The sequence below is a fragment of the Poecilia mexicana genome, unplaced genomic scaffold (assembly GCF_051168715.1).
Source record: "Poecilia mexicana isolate PSO_F unplaced genomic scaffold, ASM5116871v1 scaffold_12, whole genome shotgun sequence".
In the NCBI taxonomy this organism is placed as follows: domain Eukaryota; kingdom Metazoa; phylum Chordata; class Actinopteri; order Cyprinodontiformes; family Poeciliidae; genus Poecilia; species Poecilia mexicana.
The window spans coordinates 27438313-27460000 of NW_028263381.1; the positions used below are offsets into that span (position 1 = coordinate 27438313).

The 21688-nt window shown below is 54.5% G+C and overlaps 1 protein-coding gene across 3 annotated transcripts in view; it reads left to right on the top strand.

The window, feature by feature from the left end:
* The window catches only part of myo5b (myosin VB), a 38405-nt gene that overhangs the window by 6844 nt on the left and 9873 nt on the right, over positions 1–21688 (top strand). For all 3 annotated transcript variants that reach the window (XM_088011256.1, XM_088011255.1, XM_088011257.1), the window contains exons 2-28: positions 853–963; positions 3237–3408; positions 4502–4646; positions 4752–4908; positions 5050–5193; positions 5270–5351; positions 5429–5536; positions 5613–5722; positions 5796–6061; positions 6135–6216; positions 6291–6431; positions 6563–6685; positions 7004–7087; positions 7165–7299; positions 7370–7467; positions 8251–8337; positions 8439–8550; positions 8806–9017; positions 9088–9244; positions 12050–12289; positions 14865–15101; positions 15184–15277; positions 15355–15485; positions 15889–16008; positions 16090–16224; positions 16304–16369; positions 21494–21688. The exon at positions 21494–21688 is cut by the window's right edge and continues 39 nt beyond it. In XM_088011256.1, the coding sequence (XP_087867382.1) occupies positions 853–963; positions 3237–3408; positions 4502–4646; positions 4752–4908; positions 5050–5193; positions 5270–5351; positions 5429–5536; positions 5613–5722; positions 5796–6061; positions 6135–6216; positions 6291–6431; positions 6563–6685; positions 7004–7087; positions 7165–7299; positions 7370–7467; positions 8251–8337; positions 8439–8550; positions 8806–9017; positions 9088–9244; positions 12050–12289; positions 14865–15101; positions 15184–15277; positions 15355–15485; positions 15889–16008; positions 16090–16224; positions 16304–16369; positions 21494–21688 (3744 nt within the window). The remainder of the gene's footprint in view (positions 1–852; positions 964–3236; positions 3409–4501; positions 4647–4751; positions 4909–5049; positions 5194–5269; positions 5352–5428; positions 5537–5612; positions 5723–5795; positions 6062–6134; positions 6217–6290; positions 6432–6562; positions 6686–7003; positions 7088–7164; positions 7300–7369; positions 7468–8250; positions 8338–8438; positions 8551–8805; positions 9018–9087; positions 9245–12049; positions 12290–14864; positions 15102–15183; positions 15278–15354; positions 15486–15888; positions 16009–16089; positions 16225–16303; positions 16370–21493) is intronic.

Genomic DNA, 21688 nt, shown 5'->3' on the forward strand with positions numbered 1-21688 from the left:
CTGTTCCCCGCTCCTGGTTCTGGATCAGATCTGGATCAGAACCTTCCTGGTTCTGGGTCAGGAAGTTGGTTCTGACCCGGCTGGGCTCAGCAGGGAGAGCTGGACCCGTTGCATTGTGGGATGTGTAGTTCTGTGCTGCCCGGCCCGGTTCTGACCTGTGGAGCTGAAGCTTCCAGCCTGTATGTAAACATGTGGACCTCCATCAGAACCGCTGACCCGATTAGCCGGAGCCAATTTGATCTGCTGAAACTCATCGACACTCAGAGGTTCTGTCAGGGCCCGGATCAGAACCAGACGATCGCATCAGAACAGCTCATCATCATCCGGATGTTCTGATCCAATGAGCATCTGATCAGAACTTCTGGTTCTGATCCAGCTGAGGCTGTGGAACCAGAACCATTCTGGGATCAGATCAGTGTGTTACCGCTGGCAACCGTCAAGCTAGAATTCTCCAGAACCAGAACACATCCCGGATCTTCTGGATCTTCTGGACCAGGAGTCCAAAAGAATCAGAACCAAACAAACAGAACTTTCTCAAACATTTGAACTCAGAAGCAGAAGGAGACCAGCTGATCAGACATGCAGTAGAACCTGGTGGGTCGGGTCCAGTAGGCCCAGTAGAACCAGTATATTCTCTGGTGTTGATCCCAGTCAGCAGCTGGGAAACTTTCCTTCAGTTTCAACAGGAAGTGCTCCTCCATAGTAAAAGCCCTCAGCTGTTTCACTTCCTGTTTGCACTTCCTGCCTTCCTACTGCAGGCGGTTCTGGTTCTGGTCCAGATCCGCTCCTCTAACATGTGTCTGCTGTAGGTCTGGTTCTGTTTCAGCTGACCCGGTTCTGGTTCTGTTTCAGCTGACCCGGGTCTGGGTCCCGGATCCGGACGATGTGTGGAAAGCTGCAGAAATCACCAGAGACTACAAGGAGGGCGAGGCGGTTCTGCACCTGCAGCTGGAGGACGGGACGGTGAGTGGTTCTGGTACCAAACGATACCACCTGGTACCGTCTGGTACAGTCTGGGCCAGGCATTTGTTCTAACAGAGGTCAGCCATGTTATTGATTATTGATGATGATCAGCTGCTTTGTTAATCATAATAAATCAGGATCACAGGGTACTGATGAGTCAAGATGGCGGCTACTCATGAGGTCAGAGGTCAGAGAGACGTCGTATTTCAGATCTGTAAATGTGGTTGAAAACAGGAGGAAAGTTCTGGAAGCGAGCGGATCCAGAATCCTCTGGACTCTCCGGATGTTTCCTGGAAGCTAACGAGTTAGCATCCTTTATTCTGACAAGCTGGAAAATAAATGACTCATTCAGTCGTATTAATCAGTCACTGACAATTAATCCAGTAATCGATTCATCTGATGAATCATTTCATCCCTGTATGATCAGGACCCAGTAGGACTCAGTGGGATCCAGTGGACCCAGTAGAATCCAGTGGACCCAGTAGGACTCAGTGGGATCCAGTGGACCCAGTAGAATCCAGTGGACCCAGTAGAATCCAGTGGACCCAGTAGAATCCAGTAGGATCCAGTAGGATTCAGTGGGATCCAGTAGAATCCAGTGGGACCCAGTAGGATCCAGTGGGACCCAGTAGGACTCAGAGGGACTCAGTAGAATCCAGTGGGACCCAGTAGGATTCAGTGGGACCCAGTAGGACTCAGTGGGATCCAGTAGACCCAGTAGAATCCAGTGGGGCCCAGTAGGATCCAGTAGGACTCAGTGAGACCCAGTAGGACTCAGTGGGACTCAGTAGAATCCAGTGGGACCCAGTAGGATTCAGTGGGACCCAGTAGGATCCAGTGGGACCCAGTAGAATCCAGTGGGACCCAGTAGGATTCAGTAGGACTCAGTGGGACCCAGTAGGATTCAGTGGGACCCAGTAGGATCCAGTGGGACCCAGTAGGACTCAGTGGGACCCAGTAGGACTCACTGGGACCCAGTAGGATTCACTGGGACCCAGTAGGACTCAGTGTGACCCAGTGGGATTCAGTGGGACTCAGCGGGACCCAGTAGGATCCAGTAGGACCCAGTAGAATCCAGTGGGACCCAGTAGAATCCAGTGGGACCCAGTAGGACTCAGTGGGACCCAGCAGAATCCAGTGGAACCAGTAGGATTCAGTGGGACCCAGTAGGATTCAGTGGGACCCAGTAGGATTCAGTGGGACCCAGTGGGATCCAGTAGGACTCAGTGGGACCCAGTAGGACACAGTGGGACCCAGTAGGATTCAGTGTGACCCAGTAGGATTCAGTGGGACTCAGCGGGACCCAGTAGGATCCAGTAGGACTCAGTGGGACCCAGTAGGATTCAGTGGGACCCAGTAGAATCCAGTGGGACCCATTAGGACTCAGTGGGACCCAGTAGGATTCAGTGGGACCCAGTAGGACTCAGTGGGACCCAGTAGGACTCAGTGGGACCCAGTAGGACTCAGTGGGACCCAGTAGGACTCAGTGGGACCCAGTGGGATCCAGTAGGACTCAGTGGGACCCAGTAGGACACAGTGGGACCCAGTAGGATTCAGTGTGACCCAGTAGGATTCAGTGGGACTCAGCGGGACCCAGTAGGATCCAGTAGGACTCAGTGGGACCCAGTAGGATTCAGTGGGACCCAGTAGAATCCAGTGGGACCCATTAGGACTCAGTGGGACCCAGTAGGATTCAGTGGGACCCAGTAGGACTCAGTGGGACCCAGTAGGACTCAGTGGGACCCAGTAGGACTCAGTGGGACCCAGTAGGACTCAGTGGGACCCAGTAGGATCCCGTCTTTATCAAACTGTTCAGACGCCCGGCGCTCACCGGCTCTCTGATTGGCTGCTCTGATCTGAATCAGTTTTCCTTTTATAGACTGTAAATGTATTCAAATCAGAGCCGAGCTTTTGACCCGACTCTGTGGCGTCTGACGTTTGACGTGTTGCTTCCAGGATCTGTCATTTCAGCTCATTTCAACCTTGTTAAATAATAATGGCTCCTCTGTGTTCGGTCATCCTCGTAGTTATTCTGTCCTGACAGCTGCAGCCGTTAAACCATGAAGGAAGAATGTTTTTATTGTTTTATGACTTGTTGATTTTCAGCTGCGGTGACGCCCAGTTCAGAGGAAATAAATCAGTTCCTCCGTCTTTATCTCAGTTTAGGTCAAACATGTTTTAGTATTTAGCTCAGGACAGAAATATGGGACACCAAGCAGAAACAGCTCCAACATGGCTGCTCTGGGTTCTGACTGTGTTGTGTTCTGGTCCAGCCCCTGGAGTACCAGGTGGGTCCGAAGGCCAACGCTCTGCCGTTCCTCAGGAATCCCGACATCCTGGTGGGGGAGAACGACCTGACGGCTCTCAGCTACCTTCATGAACCCGCCGTGCTGCACAACCTGAGGGTCCGCTTCCTGGAGTCCAACAACATCTACACCTACTGCGGTCAGTCTGCCCAGAACCAAAACCTTTCTGACCCACTGGGCCACTTTCATCACACTTTATCGTTTCCTCTAAACATCTTTCATTATAAATAATGTTTTCATAAATCAAATTTCTAAATATTTTTCTTAATTAAAGTTCCTACCCTGTTGTGTTTCACTCTTTAATGTGATGGCTCCCTCGTTATTTATCATGTAATTACAGTGAACCCTCAGTATTCATGGTGGTCAGGGATACAGGGGGCAGCTAGCAGCTAAAATACCTGAACTCCCTCTAAAAATATTCTATTTTAATAGAAATATCAAATGTTCCTTAATATGCAGAGTAGAAACCATCTTGGCTCCACAGCAGAAGCTAATGTCTACAGTCTTTCTGATCTCTGCTGTTGGGGGTTCAGCCAATCAGAACCAAGGAAAGGGAATGGAACTCCTGGATTGGCTGCAGTCACCAGCCAGTAGTGCATCAGCTAGCATTGCCTCTGGGCCTTTCGTTTTCTTTTCATTGAATAATCTGGAGAGCCAAAGAAGCTCAAATAGACAAAGGTTCACGGTAAAACTTCCTGATCACACGTTGAAGCTCCGCCCCCTGCAGTCCTTGGCTTTAAAACTGGAGTTTTTCTGCAGACTCCAACATGCTCTGTGTGTTTGGTGTGGACTCTGCCAGCGTTTGCATTTCTCCTGACAAATTTCTTAATTCCCACAATGTCAGCCATGGTGTCAGCAGATGAGGAGAACGACCTCAGTGGCCTTTAAGAAACAGAAGGATGGAAGAGAAAGGACAGCGACCAACATTTGAAAACCAGAAAGTTTGATAAGCCATTTGGGCGCCCAGCCTCGTCTCCCATCCACAGGGTGTAGCTACCACGCTGTGGCTGGTTGCTTAGCAACATGCTCTACATTATCACCTCTGTGTTGCAAACAAAACAGTGATTCTGTGCCACACTGAGTATGCAGTCGTTACGACCTATGCATGGACGTCCGGTGGAGTGAAGGCAGTGAGGGAACCTTAACGTCATTTCTATCAGATCGCTAACGGCTCATATGGCCTCAGCTTCCTCCAGAAGATGTTTCTCCTTAATGATGTCTCTGGGTTCCAGGTATCGTCCTGGTGGCTATCAACCCGTATGAGCAGCTGCAGATCTACGGGGAGGAGGTGATCACCGCCTACAGCGGTCAGAACATGGGGGACATGGATCCTCACATCTTCGCCGTGGCCGAGGAGGCGTACAAACAGATGGCCAGGTACGCCTGAGGCTGAAGCACCTCCAGGTTCAAGGCCTCACAAATTTCTCTGAGTGAAACAGAATAAATCTGGTCACATGAACACCTTTGCCTTATTTACATTAGAGATGAGAAGAACCAGTCAATCATTGTGAGCGGAGAATCTGGAGCAGGAAAGACTGTTTCGGCAAAGTACGCCATGAGATACTTTGCCACGGTGGGTGGCTCCTCCAGCGACGCCAACGTGGAGGAGAAGGTTCTGGCCTCCAACCCCATCATGGAGGTCAGAGATGTTCAGCTCCATCTACAGAACCAGACATGAGCCAGTTTACTCTGGAGTTGCTTCTATGCCGATGAGACTGTCTTTAAGACATAGCAAAGATTTAACAGCTAATGTCTTCCTCCCAACTAACTTTCCCTTCAGGCCATCGGGAACGCCAAAACCACCCGAAACGACAACAGCAGCCGCTTCGGCAAGTACATCCAGATCGGCTTCAGCAGGCATTACCACATCATTGGAGCCAACATGAGGACCTACCTGCTGGAGAAGTCCCGCGTCGTCTTCCAGGTGAGTTCTTCTCCCTGCAGCACCCCCTGCTGCCGGTCCACTGCTGCTGCTTGAAGGTCTATCGTCTCTTCTCCAGGCTGAAGATGAGAGGAACTACCACATCTTCTACCAGCTATGCGCCTCAGCCAGCCTGCCAGAGTTCAAAGACCTCAGTCTCAGTGAGTCTGAACGCCAGAGACATCCAGGTCTTCATCAGAGGAGTCTGCAGCTGCTGATTTCTCTCATGTTCCCTCAGTGAGTGCAGAAGACTTCACCTACACGTCTCTAGGAGAGAACATCTTCATCGAGGGAGTTAACGATGCCAACGACTTCAAGAAGACCAGAGAGGCTTTCACACTGCTGGGTAAGATGTCTCTTCAGCAGGAGGAGTGTGAAGGGTGAACTGTGTGTGTGCGTGAACTCTCTTTGTGTGTGTGCAGGCATAAAGGAGAGCAGTCAGAGCAGCATCTTTAAGATCATGGCCTCCATCCTTCACCTTGGCAACGTGGAGATAGTCTCTGAGCGGGACGGAGAGTCCTGCCACGTCGCAGTACGTCCCCCAGCAGATCGGAGACTCTTCGGGGTTCTGTCGGCGCTCTGACTTGGTTCTGTTTGTGCCGCAGAGAAACGACGTCCACCTGCAGCACTTCTGCAGACTGCTGGGTGTGGAGCTGAAGCAGATGGACCACTGGCTCTGCCACCGAAAGCTGGCCACTGCCTCAGAGACGTTTGTGAAGACCATGTCCTGCCAGCAGGCCGTCAACGCCCGCGACGCCCTCGCTAAGCACATCTACGCCCGGCTCTTTGACTGGATCGTGGAGCACATCAACAAGGCGCTGCACACCTCCACCAAGCAGCACTCCTTCATCGGGGTTCTGGACATCTATGGGTGCGCGGCGAGCTGGAAGAGCGCCCCCCAGTGGCGGTTCCACGTCATGTTAACGCTGTCCGTGTTCCTGCAGGTTCGAGACATTCGAGGTGAACAGCTTTGAGCAGTTCTGCATAAACTACGCCAACGAGAAGCTGCAGCAGCAGTTCAACTCGGTGAGTTCTGCAGGACCGACCCAGTCAGAGAGCCCTGGCCGTGTTTCTCACTGTCCTGCTGTCCGTGTCCACAGCATGTCTTCAAACTGGAGCAGGACGAGTACATGAAGGAGGACATTCCCTGGACACTCATCGACTTCTACGACAACCAGCCCTGCATCGACCTGATCGAGGCCCGGCTCGGCATCCTGGACCTGCTGGACGAGGAGTGCAAGGTAACCACCTGGTTCTTTCTGCTGGTTCCGGCTTCCGTCCTGACTGAGGTTCACTGCTGGAGACGCAGATTTCTGAGGGAACAGAACGAGGTTCTTCTTCACCTGGACTCTAACTGGACTCTGTTCTTCAGGTTCCAAAGGGAACGGATCAGAACTGGGCCCAGAAGCTCTACAAGCAGCACTCCAGCAGCGGACACTTCCAGAAACCCAGAATGTCCAACACGTCCTTCATCATCATCCACTTCGCTGACAAGGTGAGCAGAACCGGGCCGGCTGCTGGGTCCACAGAACCGACTACAGGGAACTTCACAGTCCAGACGAGTTGGAGTGGGACAAACTTAGAACTCGGATCAGAACCACAGTATTCGTCATACATAGAGTGGAATATGTAGCTTTCGTTTCCTGATGGTTCTGGTGCTTCTCGCTCACAGAGAATGAAAACCCAACATTTAGAATCTCAGACAAATATGTAGTGGGACATTTCTCCAGCAGAGGGCAGTGTGACTCAGGTTCTGATTGGACTTCAAGGTTTTTGTCTCCTCTGCTCCCTCCTGATTGGCTGAATCCCGCAGGTGGAGTATCAGTGCGAAGGCTTCCTGGAGAAGAACAGAGACACCGTCTATGAGGAGCAGATCAACATCCTGAAGGCCAGCGAGGTAGGAACCAGAACCAAAGGCAGGTTCTGACTGATCCGAGCCCAGTTTGGACCGCTCTTCTTCCTGTTTCCTCCCAGTTTCAGCTGGTTGCTGATCTGTTCCAAGACAAGAGCGACGCTCCGCCCTCCAAATCCTCCAAGGTGAACGTCCGCTCCCTGAAAACGGTTCCCAAAGTCCCCAACAAGGAGCACAGGAAGACCGTGGGACACCAGGTGAGTCCGGTTCTGGTTCTGCACCGACATTCTCTCAAGGTTCTGGTTCTGAAGGTTGGTTCTGTTTCAGTTCCGCTCGTCGCTCCACCTCCTGATGGACACCCTGAACGCCACGACGCCGCACTACGTACGCTGTATCAAGCCGAACGACTTGAAGGAGGCCTTCTCGTGAGTCTGTGTTCTTACCGAACTGCCCCGGTCCAGAACCAGCAGGATGGTTCTGGATGGGTCTGACCAGAACCATCCTGCTGGTTCTGGTCCAGCAGGATGGTTCTGGTCAGACCCATCCAGAACCAGCAGGGTGGTTCTGATCAGATCTGACCAGGCTACAGAGCTACTGGGGGAAAACTGTTGAGAGAATAAAGATAAATGTGATTGCTTCATGCAGCAGGTATCAGATGGGTTCAACAGAACCAGTTTAAACAGAACCAGGTTCAACAGAACCGTGTCCATCCGAGCAGAACTTTCTGTGAGTCAGTGATTCTGAGTGACTTGGTACTGGCTATAAGTTCCTGGTGTTTGAACCTTGAACTAGGCTGAGAGGTTCTGTGATTCTGGTCAGCTTCATGTTCAGAACCAGAACCAGTGATCCTGCGGTGCTCTCAGAGCCCTCAGGGGTTAAACCACTCCGGTTCTGTCCGGGTTCTGCTCTGCAGTTGATAAACATCGCTGAGGAATGCGATCTGAGCGTCAGAACTAATCTAATTTGGGTCACATGTTTTGGGTCGGGCCAGACTCTCAGCAGTCAGTCGGCCGGTTCCAGCAGCTGTAGAGGTTCTGCTGGGTTCTGCTGATGTCCCACAAGAAGATGAGGTGAAGTTCTGACCCGACCCGACTGAGAATCCTGATTGGGCTGCGGTTTTAACGTGTGTGTGTTTTGTGTGTGTGTGTGTGTGTGTGTGTGTGTGTGTGTGTGTGTGTGTGTGTGTGTGTGTGTGTGCATGCGTGCAGGTTTGACTCCCGGCGGGCTGTGCAGCAGCTCCGGGCCTGCGGGGTTCTGGAGACGATCCGGATCAGCGCCGCCGGATACCCGTCCAGGTGAGGAGCATCTTCATCACCGTTAACTCAGCCTGCTGTGGGTCATGTGACTGCCAGGTAATCTGGAGTGTGTGTGTGTGTGTGTGTGTGTGTGTGTGCAGGTGGACCTACCCCGACTTCTTCAGCCGGTACCGGGTTCTGATGAAGAAGTCGGACCTGACGTCAGCAGACAAGAAGCAGGTGTGCAAGAACCTGCTGGAGACGCTGATCAAGGTGAGACATGGCTCAGATGAAAACAGACTGCTGCTGGACCCGACCCATTCAGAACCTCAACATCTGGGTCTGAATCACCCAGAACCAAGAGGTTCTCCAAATACCTGGAACCAGAAACATCTCAGGTCCAAAGGTTCTGTTTGGGTTCATCAGGTTCTGTTCAGTCAGGTTAAGCAGAGATGGAGCAGGTCTCTTATCGGAACATCTCTTTGGTTCTGGGTCGGTACTGACCCGCTCTGTCTGTCCTCCCACCAGGAACCTGACATGTTCCAGTTTGGGAAGACGAAGATCTTCTTCCGGGCCGGCCAGGTAGCCTACCTGGAGAAGCTTCGGACCGATAAATTCCGCTCTGCCTGCATCAAGATCCAGAAGACGGTCCGCGGCTGGCTGCAGAGGATCCGGTACCGCCGGGTCCGCCGGGCTGCCATTGGCCTGCAGAGATACGGCCGAGGTTACCTGGCCCGCAGGTGAGCTGTCCTCCTCGGCCTCTGATTGGTCCAAACAGATTGTGGCGTTGACAGCTGCTGTTCCCGGCAGGTATGCAGAGTTCCTGCGTCAGAACCGGGCCGCCCTGATCTGTCAGAAACAGTACCGTATGGTCCAAGAGCGGAGGAAGTTCCTGAGGATCCGGCGGGCCACGGTCACCATCCAGGCCTACGCCCGAGGCATGTTCACCCGCAGGATCTTCTGGGAGGTACGGAACCGGACACACATCCATACTCCGGGTCAGGATCGGGTCAGAGGCAGCAGGTTCTGTAGGACCGACTGGATCTGTGGAGTAAATTGATGCTTCAGCTTCTCCTTGTGTATTATCTCCTCAAGAGTTCTCAGGTTTCAAACTAACAAAGTGAAATGATTAATCAGGAAATGATCAAAATGTCATCAGCAGCCAAGCAGGAATTATCTGGGATTATGTGCTGTTCCGGAGCTGCCAGGCACAACCAGAACCAGAACCAGAACCAGGCTCAGGCTCCTATGTGCTCATCCAGAGTTTCAGGCAGCAGAAGTGGGGATTCGAGTCACATGACTTGGACTCCAGTCATTAAAATCAAGACTTGAGACTTGACTTGAAAAAATGCTCAAAGACTCGGACTTGACTTTGACACCATTGACTTTGACTTGAAGCTGTTTACTTGAAAAGACTTGATATTTCACTCAAGTCAAAAATTTAAAAGACATTATAAAGTGGCCGCATTAATTCATTTCACTCATTCCGTATTAACAGGCGCAGACCGTCCCTCTGTTTTTCCACACTCCGTATGTATGTGTGCGTAGCTCAGTAAGCTAATGTGCTCCGTGTTAGCTCAGGAAGGTAATGTGCTCTGTGTTAGCTCAGGAAGCTAATGTGCACCGTGTTAGCTCAGGAAGCTAATGTGCACCGTGTTAGCTCAGGAAGCTAATGTGCACCGTGTTAGCTCAGGAAGCTAATGTGTTCCGTGTTAGCTCAGGAAGCTAATGTGCTCCGTGTTAGCTCAGGAAGCTAATGTGCTCCGTGTTAGCTCAGGAAGCTAATGTGCTCCGTGTTAGCTCAGGAAGCTAATGTGCTCCGTGTTAGCTCAGGAAGCTAATGCGCTCCGTGTTAGCTCAGGAAGCTAATGCGCTCCGTGTTAGCTCAGGAAGCTAATGCGCTCCGTGTTAGCTCAGGAAGCTAATGCGCTCCGTGTTAGCTCAGGAAGGTAATGCGCTCCGTGTTAGCTCAGGAAGGTAATGCGCTCCGTGTTAGCTCAGGAAGCTAATGCGCTCTGTGTTAGCTCAGGAAGCTAATGTGCTCTGTGTTAGCTCAGGAAGCCGGTGGACAGTGAGCGGGGTCCGGATCAGAAAGCAGGTTCTGTACTGAACTCAGGGAAGAGAGTTTCTCTGTCCCATTATAATGATGAACTGGGTCCAGTTCCATCACAGGATGGATGGTGGATTCATAAGGGAAACTGTGTTTTACCCCTTTTCCCACCCTGCTCCCGTTGTATTTTTCCTTAAATATCCCTCCTCCCCCCACGGCTCTTACGTTAGTTTTACTCCCCCCTCCTCTGACAGCAGCACTGGACAGAGACATTTTCCATATTCTTCTCAAATCCAAAATTTGACAGGTATGGGTGTATTTGAAGACATCTATATTGGGGAAATTATATTGACAATAAATAGTTTACTGCAGTCAGTGCATTAAGTCTACTTTTCTTCAGTTATATCTCTTCAAATGGTGGCGTGATGGTTGTTGCACAGAACCCATCTCCAAGTGTTATAATTTTGCTAGAAAACAAATCAAAACCAGGTAATTTTGCTCTCCTTCAGAAATTGCTGGAACAGTAAAACGTACAATTGTAAGGATCCTGAAGGTGGCGCTGCGGGGCAGTTCTGAGTGTTTCTGGATGGCAATGCAGTTCATTATTTGGTGTGTTGGTTAGTGATTCAGGCAACATGTTTTATCAATACTGAGTAGTGAAACTAGCTGTAATTTAACCCACTTGGACTGACAGATATTTATTTTACCATCACATCCAAATTCAAAACCCTGTGCTTTATTTGCAATGAGTGCATTGCGTGTTTGATTTTAAAAAAGAACACATGGTCTATTATTTACATTTAGCATAACTTAAACATTGTTTAAAAAAAAAACCGACTCGAAACGACTTGAAATTCCAAGCTGTCGACTTGAGACTTGACTCGGACTTGCAAAGCAGTGACTTGGTCCCACCTGTGTCAGGCAGTGACTGCTGACTCCACTTTTCTCCTTCACTCAGCGCCGTTCTGATGCTGAGCCGGAACATCAGAGAAATGATCCGAGGTTTAGATCAGCTTCTTCTCTGAGATGGCCCAATAATTAGAGTTCTGCTCTGTTGGCTCCCCCTGCTGGTCGCTGCGCGTACTGCAGTAAACAGGATCATGTGGATGGAACAAAGGCCGGCCGTGTTCTGCTGGGTCAGAACATTCTGGAGGTTCTGGAGGGAAACAAGAAATGTTGCAAAATAAAGATGACGTTTCTACTGCTGAGGATAGAAATTTTTTTTCAGTTTTCTTCAACTGAGCCCAAAGTAAAATAGTAAAATGGTTAACTTTTAACAGAATGATTTCTGTCCTACAATATTTTAATTTTGATTAAAATATTTAATTCTGCGCTTATTGTTGAGCAGAAAAAAATTCCAGTAACTAAAGTATCTAAACTATGAAACTCATGACGGCTTTTATTTTCTAGATTTATTCTGAACAGAAAACATCCATGATAATGAGTCTAAAGATGTGACATATTGAGTCTTTTATTTTGAAAGTCTAAATGAATCCCTTGTTGATTGCTAGTTTAGGCTCAGCCTAATCCAGCCTACTAATAATCTAACACATGTTGACTCTTATTTTGAAGGGTAAATGCTTCCCTGTTGATCATTGGTGTTGACCAATAGGAGCTGGAATCTGTCTTCTGTTTATAGCTCCTCCTTAAGCTGGAGGCTTTTATTCTGAAGAAACTCCTGGTGTTTCCATGTTTTGGTGCTGACTGCTGGTTCCTCTGCAGTTCATGCTGCACCACAAGGCCATGCTGATCCAGAAGCACGTGCGCGGCTGGCTGCAGAGGAAGAAGTTCAGGCGTGCGCGCGACGCCGCCATCATCATCCAGTGCGCCTTCAGGAGGATGCAGGCCAAGCGGCAGCTGAAGCAGCTGAAGATCGAGGCGCGTTCTGCTCAGCACCTCAAGAAGCTCAACACGGGCATGGAGAACAAGATCGTCCAACTGCAGAGGAAGATGGACGAGCAGGTACCTGTGCACTGACACGGTTGACCTGGTTGTAACTCAGGTCATTCAGGTCATCCAGGTCATTCAGGTCATCCAGGTCATTCAGGCCACTCAGGTCATCCAGGTCATTCAGGTCACTCAGGTCACCCAGGTCATTCAGGTCATCCAGGTCATTCAGGTCACTCGGGTCACCCAGGTCATCCAGGTCATTCAGGTCATCCAGGTCACTCGGGTCATCCAGGTCATCCAGGTCATTCAGGTCATCCAGGTCACTCAGGTCATCCAGGTCATTCAGGTCACTCAGGTCACTCAGGTCATTCAGGCCACTCAGGTCATCCAGGTCATCCAGGTCATTCAGGTCATTCAGGTCACTCAGGTCACTCAGGTCATTCAGGTCATCCAGGTCATTCAGGTCATCCAGGTCATTCAGGTCATCCAGGTCATTCAGGCCACTCAGGTCATCCAGGTCATTCAGGTCACTCAGGTCACCCAGGTCATTCAGGTCATCCAGGTCATTCAGGTCACTCGGGTCACCCAGGTCATCCAGGTCATTCAGGTCATCCAGGTCACTCGGGTCATCCAGGTCATCCAGGTCATTCAGGTCATCCAGGTCACTCGGGTCACCCAGGTCATCCAGGTCATTCAGGTCATTCAGGTCATCCAGGTCATCCAGGTCACTCAGGTCATCCAGGTCATTCAGGTCACTCAGGTCACTCAGGCCACTCAGGTCATCCAGGTCATTCAGGTCAACCAGGTCATTCAGGTCACCCAGGTCATTCAGGTCAACCAGGTCATTCAGGTCATCCAGGTCATTCAGGTCATCCAGGTCATTCAGGTCACTCAGGTCACTCAGGTCATTCAGGTCATCCAGGTCACTCGGGTCATCCAGGTCATCCAGGTCATTCAGGTCATCCAGGTCACTCGGGTCACCCAGGTCATCCAGGTCATTCAGGTCATTCAGGTCATCCAGGTCATCCAGGTCACTCAGGTCATCCAGGTCATTCAGGTCACTCAGGTCACTCAGGCCACTCAGGTCATCCAGGTCATTCAGGTCAACCAGGTCATTCAGGTCACCCAGGTCATTCAGGTCAACCAGGTCATTCAGGTCATCCAGGTCATTCAGGTCATCCAGGTCATTCAGGTCACTCAGGTCACTCAGGTCATTCAGGTCATCCAGGTCATTCAGGTCATCCAGGTCATTCAGGTCATCCAGGTCATTCAGGTCAACCAGGTCATTCAGGTCATCCAGGTCATTCAGGTCACTCAGGTCACCCAGGTCATCCAGGTCATTCAGGTCATCCAGGTCACTCAGGTCATCCAGGTCACTCAGGTCATTCAGGTCATCCAGGTCACTCAGGTCACTCAGGTCATTCAGGTCACTCAGGTCATTCAGGTCATTCAGGTCATCCAGGTCATTCAGTTCACTCAGGTCACTCAGGTCATTCAGGCCACTCAGGTCATTCAGGTCATCCAGGTCATTCAGGTCACTCGGGTCACCCAGGTCATCCAGGTCATTCAGGTCATCCAGGTCACTCGGGTCATCCAGGTCATCCAGGTCATTCAGGTCATCCAGGTCACTCGGGTCACCCAGGTCATCCAGGTCATTCAGGTCATTCAGGTCATCCAGGTCATCCAGGTCACTCAGGTCATCCAGGTCATTCAGGTCACTCAGGTCACTCAGGCCACTCAGGTCATCCAGGTCATTCAGGTCAACCAGGTCATTCAGGTCACCCAGGTCATTCAGGTCAACCAGGTCATTCAGGTCATCCAGGTCATTCAGGTCATCCAGGTCATTCAGGTCACTCAGGTCACTCAGGTCATTCAGGTCATCCAGGTCACTCGGGTCATCCAGGTCATCCAGGTCATTCAGGTCATCCAGGTCACTCGGGTCACCCAGGTCATCCAGGTCATTCAGGTCATTCAGGTCATCCAGGTCATCCAGGTCACTCAGGTCATCCAGGTCATTCAGGTCACTCAGGCCACTCAGGTCATCCAGGTCATTCAGGTCAACCAGGTCATTCAGGTCACCCAGGTCATTCAGGTCAACCAGGTCATTCAGGTCATCCAGGTCATTCAGGTCATCCAGGTCATTCAGGTCACTCAGGTCATCCAGGTCATTCAGGTCATCCAGGTCATTCAGGTCATCCAGGTCATTCAGGTCAACCAGGTCATTCAGGTCATCCAGGTCATTCAGGTCACTCAGGTCACCCAGGTCATCCAGGTCATTCAGGTCATCCAGGTCACTCAGGTCATCCAGGTCACTCAGGTCATTCAGGTCATCCAGGTCACTCAGGTCACTCAGGTCATTCAGGTCACTCAGGTCATTCAGGTCATTCAGGTCATCCAGGTCACTCAGGTCACTCAGGTCATTCAGGTCACTCAGGTCATTCAGGTCATCCAGGTCATCCAGGTCACTCAGGTCATTCAGGTCACTCAGGTCATTCAGGTCATTCAGGTCATCCAGGTCACTCAGGCCACTCAGGTCATTCAGGTCACTCAGGTCATCCAGGTCACTCAGGTCACTCAGGTCATCCAGGTCATCCAGGTCATCCAGGTCACCCAGGTCATTCAGGTCATCCAGGTCTGTCGCTCTCAGTCCAAGGAGCTCAAGACCCAGAACGAGCAGCTGGTGACGGTGAACGTTTCGCTGGGGTCAGAGGTCACCAAGCTGCAGAAGCAGCTGGAGCAGATCCGCAGCCAGCAGCCTGACGGAGGCCAGGTGGAGTCGCTGCAGGAGGAGGTGGAGAGGCTGCGGGTGGAGCTGCAGGAGGCGCAGGCCCAGAGGAAGAGAATGGAGGAGGAACACGGGAGCGAGAAGCTCAGCCTGAACCAGGTGAGACGCAGCAGGACGCATCCATGGAGGACTCGACTGACCTCTGACCTCTGAACTCTGACCTCTGAACTCTGCTCTGCAGCGGGTGGAGGAGCTGGAGGCAGAAAATGCTCTGCTGAAGGCGGAGAAGGACGAACTGAACCGACGGATCCAGCAGCAGGCCAAGAACTCTGCAGGTGAGTCCGCCTCCGTCTGGAGGCCCGGTGGTACCGGTCCATGTTCCCTCATGACCCGGTTCCTGTTTGTCCGCCAGCCGAGGAGAGCAGCGCCTCCCTGGAGACGGAGCTGAACCAGGAGCGGGAGCGGTACCAGAACCTCCTGAAGGAGTTCTCCAGGCTGGAGCTGAGATACGACAACCTGAAGGAGGAGATGGCTCTGAGCAAGGTGAGCTGGACCGGTTCTGATGACCCGACCCGGACCGGTTCTGATGACCCGACCCGAACCGGTTCTATTGACCCGACCCGGACCTGTTCTGATGAGTCGACCCGGACCTGTTCTGATGATCCTGACCCAGACTGGTTCTGATGATCCTGACCCAGATCAGGCCGGTTCTGGTGACCCTGACTGGATGAGAACAGGAGTTTGGTTCTGCCACAGGAGGCGGGCCGGACCGGGTTTTCAGATCCATCCAGAACTTTGAATCAGAAAACGACCAGAAACGAAACAGCAGTTCTGGTCTTCTACAGACCGATCTGTCGGAGGTTCTGGATCTCTGATCCGATCAGGACTACTGGACCATGTCTAACAGAACCAGAACCAAAGCTCATCAGTCCATCTCTCCCTCCAGTTCCAACCCGGCCACCACAGGAACCCGTCCAACCAGAGCAGCCTGGAGTCGGACTCCAACTACCCGTCCGTGTCCATGTCCGAGGTCGGAGACACCGAGGACTCCATCCAGCTGGTGGACGTGAGTCGGGGGGCGGAGCCTCGTGAGTACAGGTGTGTTCTGTTCGGATGAGGTCCAATCTGTGTGCTGCTGGGTTTTCAGGAGATGGGAGTGGAGAAGGCTGCCATGGACATCAGCCTGTTCATGAAGCTGCAGAAACGAGTGAGGGAGCTGGAGACGGAGAGGAAGAGGCTGCAGGTCAACCTGGACAAGATGGAGGAGCTGGCCAAGCGCAAGGTGGGCGGGACGGTTCTGCTAGTGCAGCCTCCGGACCCGGGTCCAAACAATCAGAGTAACTCCTGATCTTTCTCTGAAGGGTCCGGAGCCCAAGACCCCAACGCCTGATGTGGCAACAGGAGATCTGGCCTACAACAACCTGAAGGTACCAGAGAGCAACCGGAGCCGATCGGGTCCTCAGAGATCCACAAGCTTCCAGACGATTCTGCTGGACAAACCAGTAAAACCAGTCACTGTGCAGAACCGGTCCAGTGGTTAGTGTTGTCACGGTGATGGGGGTAACGGCTCCATCCACCAATGAGAACCGGCAATGGACGAGCAGGGACAGACAGCAGAGAGACAGGCCGGCTCTAGATATACGCAAACTCGGCGGAACTGACCTTCCTTAAAATGTTTTATGACAGAGAACCAATCCAGAACCGGTCGAGGTCTGGTCCAGATCTGGTCCAGATCCGTTCCAGGTCTGGTCCAGGTCCGGCCCAGGTCCGGTCCAGGGCCGGTCCAGGTCCGTTCCAGGTCCGGTCCAGTACCGGTCCAGATCTGGTCCAGATCCGTTCCAGGTCCGGTCCAGTTCCGTTCCAGGTCCGGTCCAGGTCCAGTCCAGATCTGGTCCAGGTCCGGCCCAGCTCTGGCCAAGGTCCGGTCCAGATCCGGTCCAGGGCCGGTCCACAACCAATTCAGATCTGGTCCAGATCCGTTCCAGGTCCGGTCCAGGTCCGGCCCAGCTCTGGCCCAGGTCCGGTCCAGATCCGGTCCAGTCCCGGTCCAGATCCGGTCCAGTCCCGGTCCAGATCTGGTCCAGGTCCGGTCCAGATCTGGTCCAGGTCCGTTCCAGGTCCGGTCCCACTCTGGCCCTGGTCGGTTCCAGGTCCGGCCCAGATAGGGTCTAGGTCCGTTCCAGGTCCGTTCCAGGTCTGGTCCAGCTCCGACCCAGATCCGTTCCAGGTCCGGCCCAGCTCTGGCCCAGATCTGGCCCAGGTCCGGCCCAGCTCTGGCCCAGGTCCGGCCCAGCTCTGGCCCAGATCCGGTCCAGATCCGGTCCAGGTTTGTTCCAGGTCCGACCCAGATCAGTTCCAGGTCTGGTCCAGCTCTGGCCCAGATCCGGTCCAGGTCCGTTCCAGGTCTGGTCCAGCTCCGACCCAGATCCGTTCCAGGTCCGGCCCAGCTCTGGCCCAGATCTGGCCCAGGTCCGTTCCAGGTCCGTTCCAGGTCTGGTCCAGCTCCGGCCTATGTCCGTTCCAGGTCCGGTCCAGCTCTGGACCAGGTCCGGTCCAGATCCGTTCCAGGTCCGGTCCAGATCCGGTCCAGGTCCGTTCCAGGTCTGGTCCAGATCTTGTCCAGGTCCGTTCCAGGTCCGTTCCAGGTCTGGTCCAGCTCCGGCCTATGTCCGTTCCAGGTCCGGTCCAGCTCTGGACCAGGTCCGGTCCAGATCCGTTCCAGGTCCGGTCCAGATCCGGTCCAGGTCCGTTCCAGGTCTGGTCCAGATCTTGTCCAGGTCCGTTCCAGGTCCGGTCCCACTCTGGCCCTGGTCGGTTCCAGGTCCTTTCCAGGTCCGGCCCAGATCAGGTCTAGGTCCGTTCCAGGTCCGTTCCAGGTCCGGCTCACGTCCGCCCCAGGTCCGGCCCACGTCCGCCCCAGGTCCGGCCCACGTCCGCCCCAGGTCCGGCCCAGATCCGACCCAGATCCGTTCCAGGTCCGGCCCAGCTCTGGCCCAGGTCCGGCCCAGATCCGGTCCAGGTCCGTTCCAGGTCCGGCCCAGATCCGGTCCAGGTTTGTTCCAGGTCCGACCCAGATCAGTTCCAGGTCTGGTCCAGCTCTGGCCCAGGTCCGTTCCAGGTCCGGTCCAGCTCTGGCCCAGATCTGGTCCAGCTCTGGCCCAGATCTGGTCCAGGTCCGGCCCAGCTCTGGCCCAGGTCCGGCCCAGCTCTGGCCCAGGTCCGGCCCAGATCCGTTCTAGGTCCGTTCCAGGTCCGGTCCAGCTCTGGCCCAGGTCCGGCCCAGCTCTGGCCCAGGTCCGGCCCAGATCCGTTCTAGGTCCGTTCCAGGTCCGGTCCAGCTCTGGCCCAGGTCCGGCCCAGATCCGGTCCAGGTTCGTTCCAGGTCCGGCCCAGATCAGGTCTAGGTCCGTTCCTGGTCCGGCCCAGATCCGGTCCAGGTTTGTTCCAGGTCTGACCCAGATCTGTTCCAGGTCCGGTCCAGCTCTGGCCCAGATCCGGTCCAGGTCCGTTCCAGGTCTGGTCCAGATCCGACCCAGATCCGTCCCAGGTCCGGCCCAGCTCTGGCCCAGATCTGGTCCAGGTCCGGCCCAGGTCCGGCCCAGATCCGGTCCAGGTCCGTTCCAGCTCTGGCCCAGGTCCGGTCCAGATCCGTTCCAGATCCGGTCCAGTACCGGTCCAGATCTGGTCCAGGTCTGGTCCAGATCCGTTCCAGGTCCGGTCCAGGTCCGGCCCAGCTCTGGCCCAGGTCCGGTCCAGATCCGTTCCAGGTCCGGTCCAGCTCTGGCCCAGGTCCGGCCCAGATCCGGTCCAGGTTCGTTCCAGGTCCGGCCCAGATCAGGTCTAGGTCCGTTCCAGGTCCGGCCCAGATCCGGTCCAGGTTTGTTCCAGGTCTGACCCAGATCTGTTCCAGGTCCGGTCCAGCTCTGGCCCAGGTCCGTTCCAGGTCCGGTCCAGCTCTGGCCCAGATCTGGTCCAGATCCGTTCCAGGTCCGGTCCAGTACCGGTCCAGATCTGGTCCAGGTCCGGTCCAGGTCCGGCCCAGGTCCGGTCCAGATCCGGTCCAGGGCTGGTCCAGGTCCGTTCCAGGTCCGGTCCAGGTCAAGTCCAGATCTGGTCCACGTCCGGCCCAGCTCTGGCCCAGGTCCGGCCCAGATCCGTTCCAGGTCCGGTCCAGCTCTGGCCCAGGTCCGGCCCAGATCCGGTCCAGGTTCGTTCCAGGTCCGGCCCAGATCAGGTCTAGGTCCGTTCCTGGTCCGGCCCAGATCCGGTCCAGGTTTGTTCCAGGTCTGACCCAGATCTGTTCCAGGTCCGGTCCAGCTCTGGCCCAGATCCGGTCCAGGTCCGTTCCAGGTCTGGTCCAGCTCCGGCCCAGATCCGTTCCAGGTCCGGTCCAGTACCGGTCCAGATCTGGTCCAGGTCCGGCCCAGGTCCGGTCCAGGTCCGGTCCAGATCCGGTCCAGGGATGGTCCAGGTCCGTTCCAGGTCCGGTCCAGGGCAAGTCCAGATCTGGTCCAGGTCCGGCCCAGATCCTGTCCAGGTTCGTTCCAGGTCTGGCCCAGATCCGGTCCAGGTCCGTTCCAGGTCTGGTCCAGCTCCGGCCCAGATCCGTTCCAGGTCCGGTCCAGTACCGGTCCAGATCTGGTCCAGGTCCGGCCCAGGTCCGGTCCAGGTCCGGTCCAGATCCGGTCCAGGGATGGTCCAGGTCCGTTCCAGGTCCGGTCCAGGGCAAGTCCAGATCTGGTCCAGGTCCGGCCCAGATCCTGTCCAGGTTCGTTCCAGGTCTGGCCCAGATCAGGTCCAGGTTCGTTCCAGGTCCGGCCCAGATCCGGTTCAGGTTTGTTCCAGGTCCGACCCAGATCTGTTCCATGTCCGGTCCAGCTCTGGCCCAGATCCGGTCCAGGTCCGTTCCAAGTCCGGTCCAGATCCGTTCCAGGTCTGGCCCAGATCCGTTCCAGGTCCGGTCCAGGTCCGTTCCAGGTCTGGCCCAGATCCGTTCCAGGTCTGGTCCAGGTCCGTTCCAGGTCCAGTCCAGGTCCGTTCCAGATCCGTTCCAGGTCTGGCCCAGATCCGTTCCAGGTCCGGTCCAGCTCTGGTCCAGGTCCGGTCCCACTTGTGGCCCTGGTCCGTTCCAGGTCCGTTCCAGGTCCAGCCCAGCTCTGGCCCAGGTCCGGCCCAGCTCTGGCCCAGGTCCGGCCCAGCTCTGGCCCAGATCTGGCCCAAGTCCGGCCCAGCTCTGGCCCAGCTCTGGCCCAGGTCCGGCCCAGCTCTGGCCCAGGTCCGGCCCAGCTCTGGCCCAGCTCTGGCCCAGGTCCGGCCCAGCTCTGGCCCAGGTCCGGCCCAGCTCTGGCCCAGATCTGGCCCAAGTCCGGCCCAGCTCTGGCCCAGGTCCGGCCCAGATCCGGTCCAGGTTCGTTCCAGGTCCGACCCAGATCCGTTCCAGGTCCGGTCCAGCTCTGGCCCAGATCCGTTCCAGGTCTGGTCCAGGTCCGTTCCAGGTCCAGTCCAGGTCCGTTCCAGATCCGTTCCAGGTCTGGCCCAGATCCGTTCCAGGTCCGGTCCAGCTCTGGTCCAGGTCCGGTCCCACTTGTGGCCCTGGTCCGTTCCAGGTCCGTTCCAGGTCCAGCCCAGCTCTGGCCCAGATCCGTTCCAGGTCCGGTCCAGCTCTGGTCCAGGTCCGGTCCCACTTGTGGCCCAGCTCTGGCCCAGCTCTGGCCCAGGTCCGGCCCAGCTCTGGCCCAGGTCCGGCCCAGCTCTGGCCCAGATCTGGCCCAAGTCCGGCCCAGCTCTGGCCCAGGTCCGGCCCAGATCCGGTCCAGGTTCGTTCCAGGTCCGGCCCCGGTCCGGTCCAGCTCTGGCCCAGCTCTGGCCCAGGTCCGGTCCAGCTCTGGCCCAGGTCCGTTCCAGGTCCGGTCCAGCTCTGGCCCAGATCCGGCCCAGGTCCGGTCCAGCTCTGGCCCAGATCCGGTCCAGGTCTCCGTGTCTGATCAGGGATCATCAGGCGTCTCAGCTTGGTTCCTGTTGTCTGCATGTGACACAGCCAGGGTTCACCTTTGACCTCTGCAGAACTGCCCCGTTCTGACCGATGCTCTCCATAAGATAACCAGCTCATGGTTGAACTCTGGGAATTAATTATTACTGAACCTTTTCCTTCTTCTCCATGTAAAATATAAACAGCCATGATGGGAAAACTGTTGGTCGACCTGAAAATTCCCAGAATGCCTCATTTTACCTACAACATGACCAGCCCCTCCCCCACATGTTGCCCAGTCTGTACTAATCAGTCTGGATGAGACGAACTTCCCTTTCCTGGATTTACCTCAACATCAGTTCAGTAATGGTGCTGCAGTGGAGCCACCTGGTGGTGGGGCTGAGACATGCACTTTGCTGAGAATTACTGGAAACTTTTTATAGAGTTGTTTATGGTGTAAAACTTTCTTTAGCAAAGTTGCTACAAATGTAAAATAATTGTCATGTTGAATGATCATGAAACTACAATAATGTCCAGTTGAACCCAGTTAGTCTGGATGGTAACAGCAGCTGTTCCTCATCAGAGACAGGAGCTCGAAACTGAGAACAAGAAACTGAAGAACGACCTGAACGAGCTGAGGAAGACCATCGCCGAGCGGGCGTCGCAGGACAGCTCGTCCAATGAGCTGCAGGACGGATACAACCTGCTGCTCGGTCAGCTGAAGTCGGCCAACGAGGAGCTGGACGCCCGGAAGGAGGAGGTGCTGATCCTCAGGACT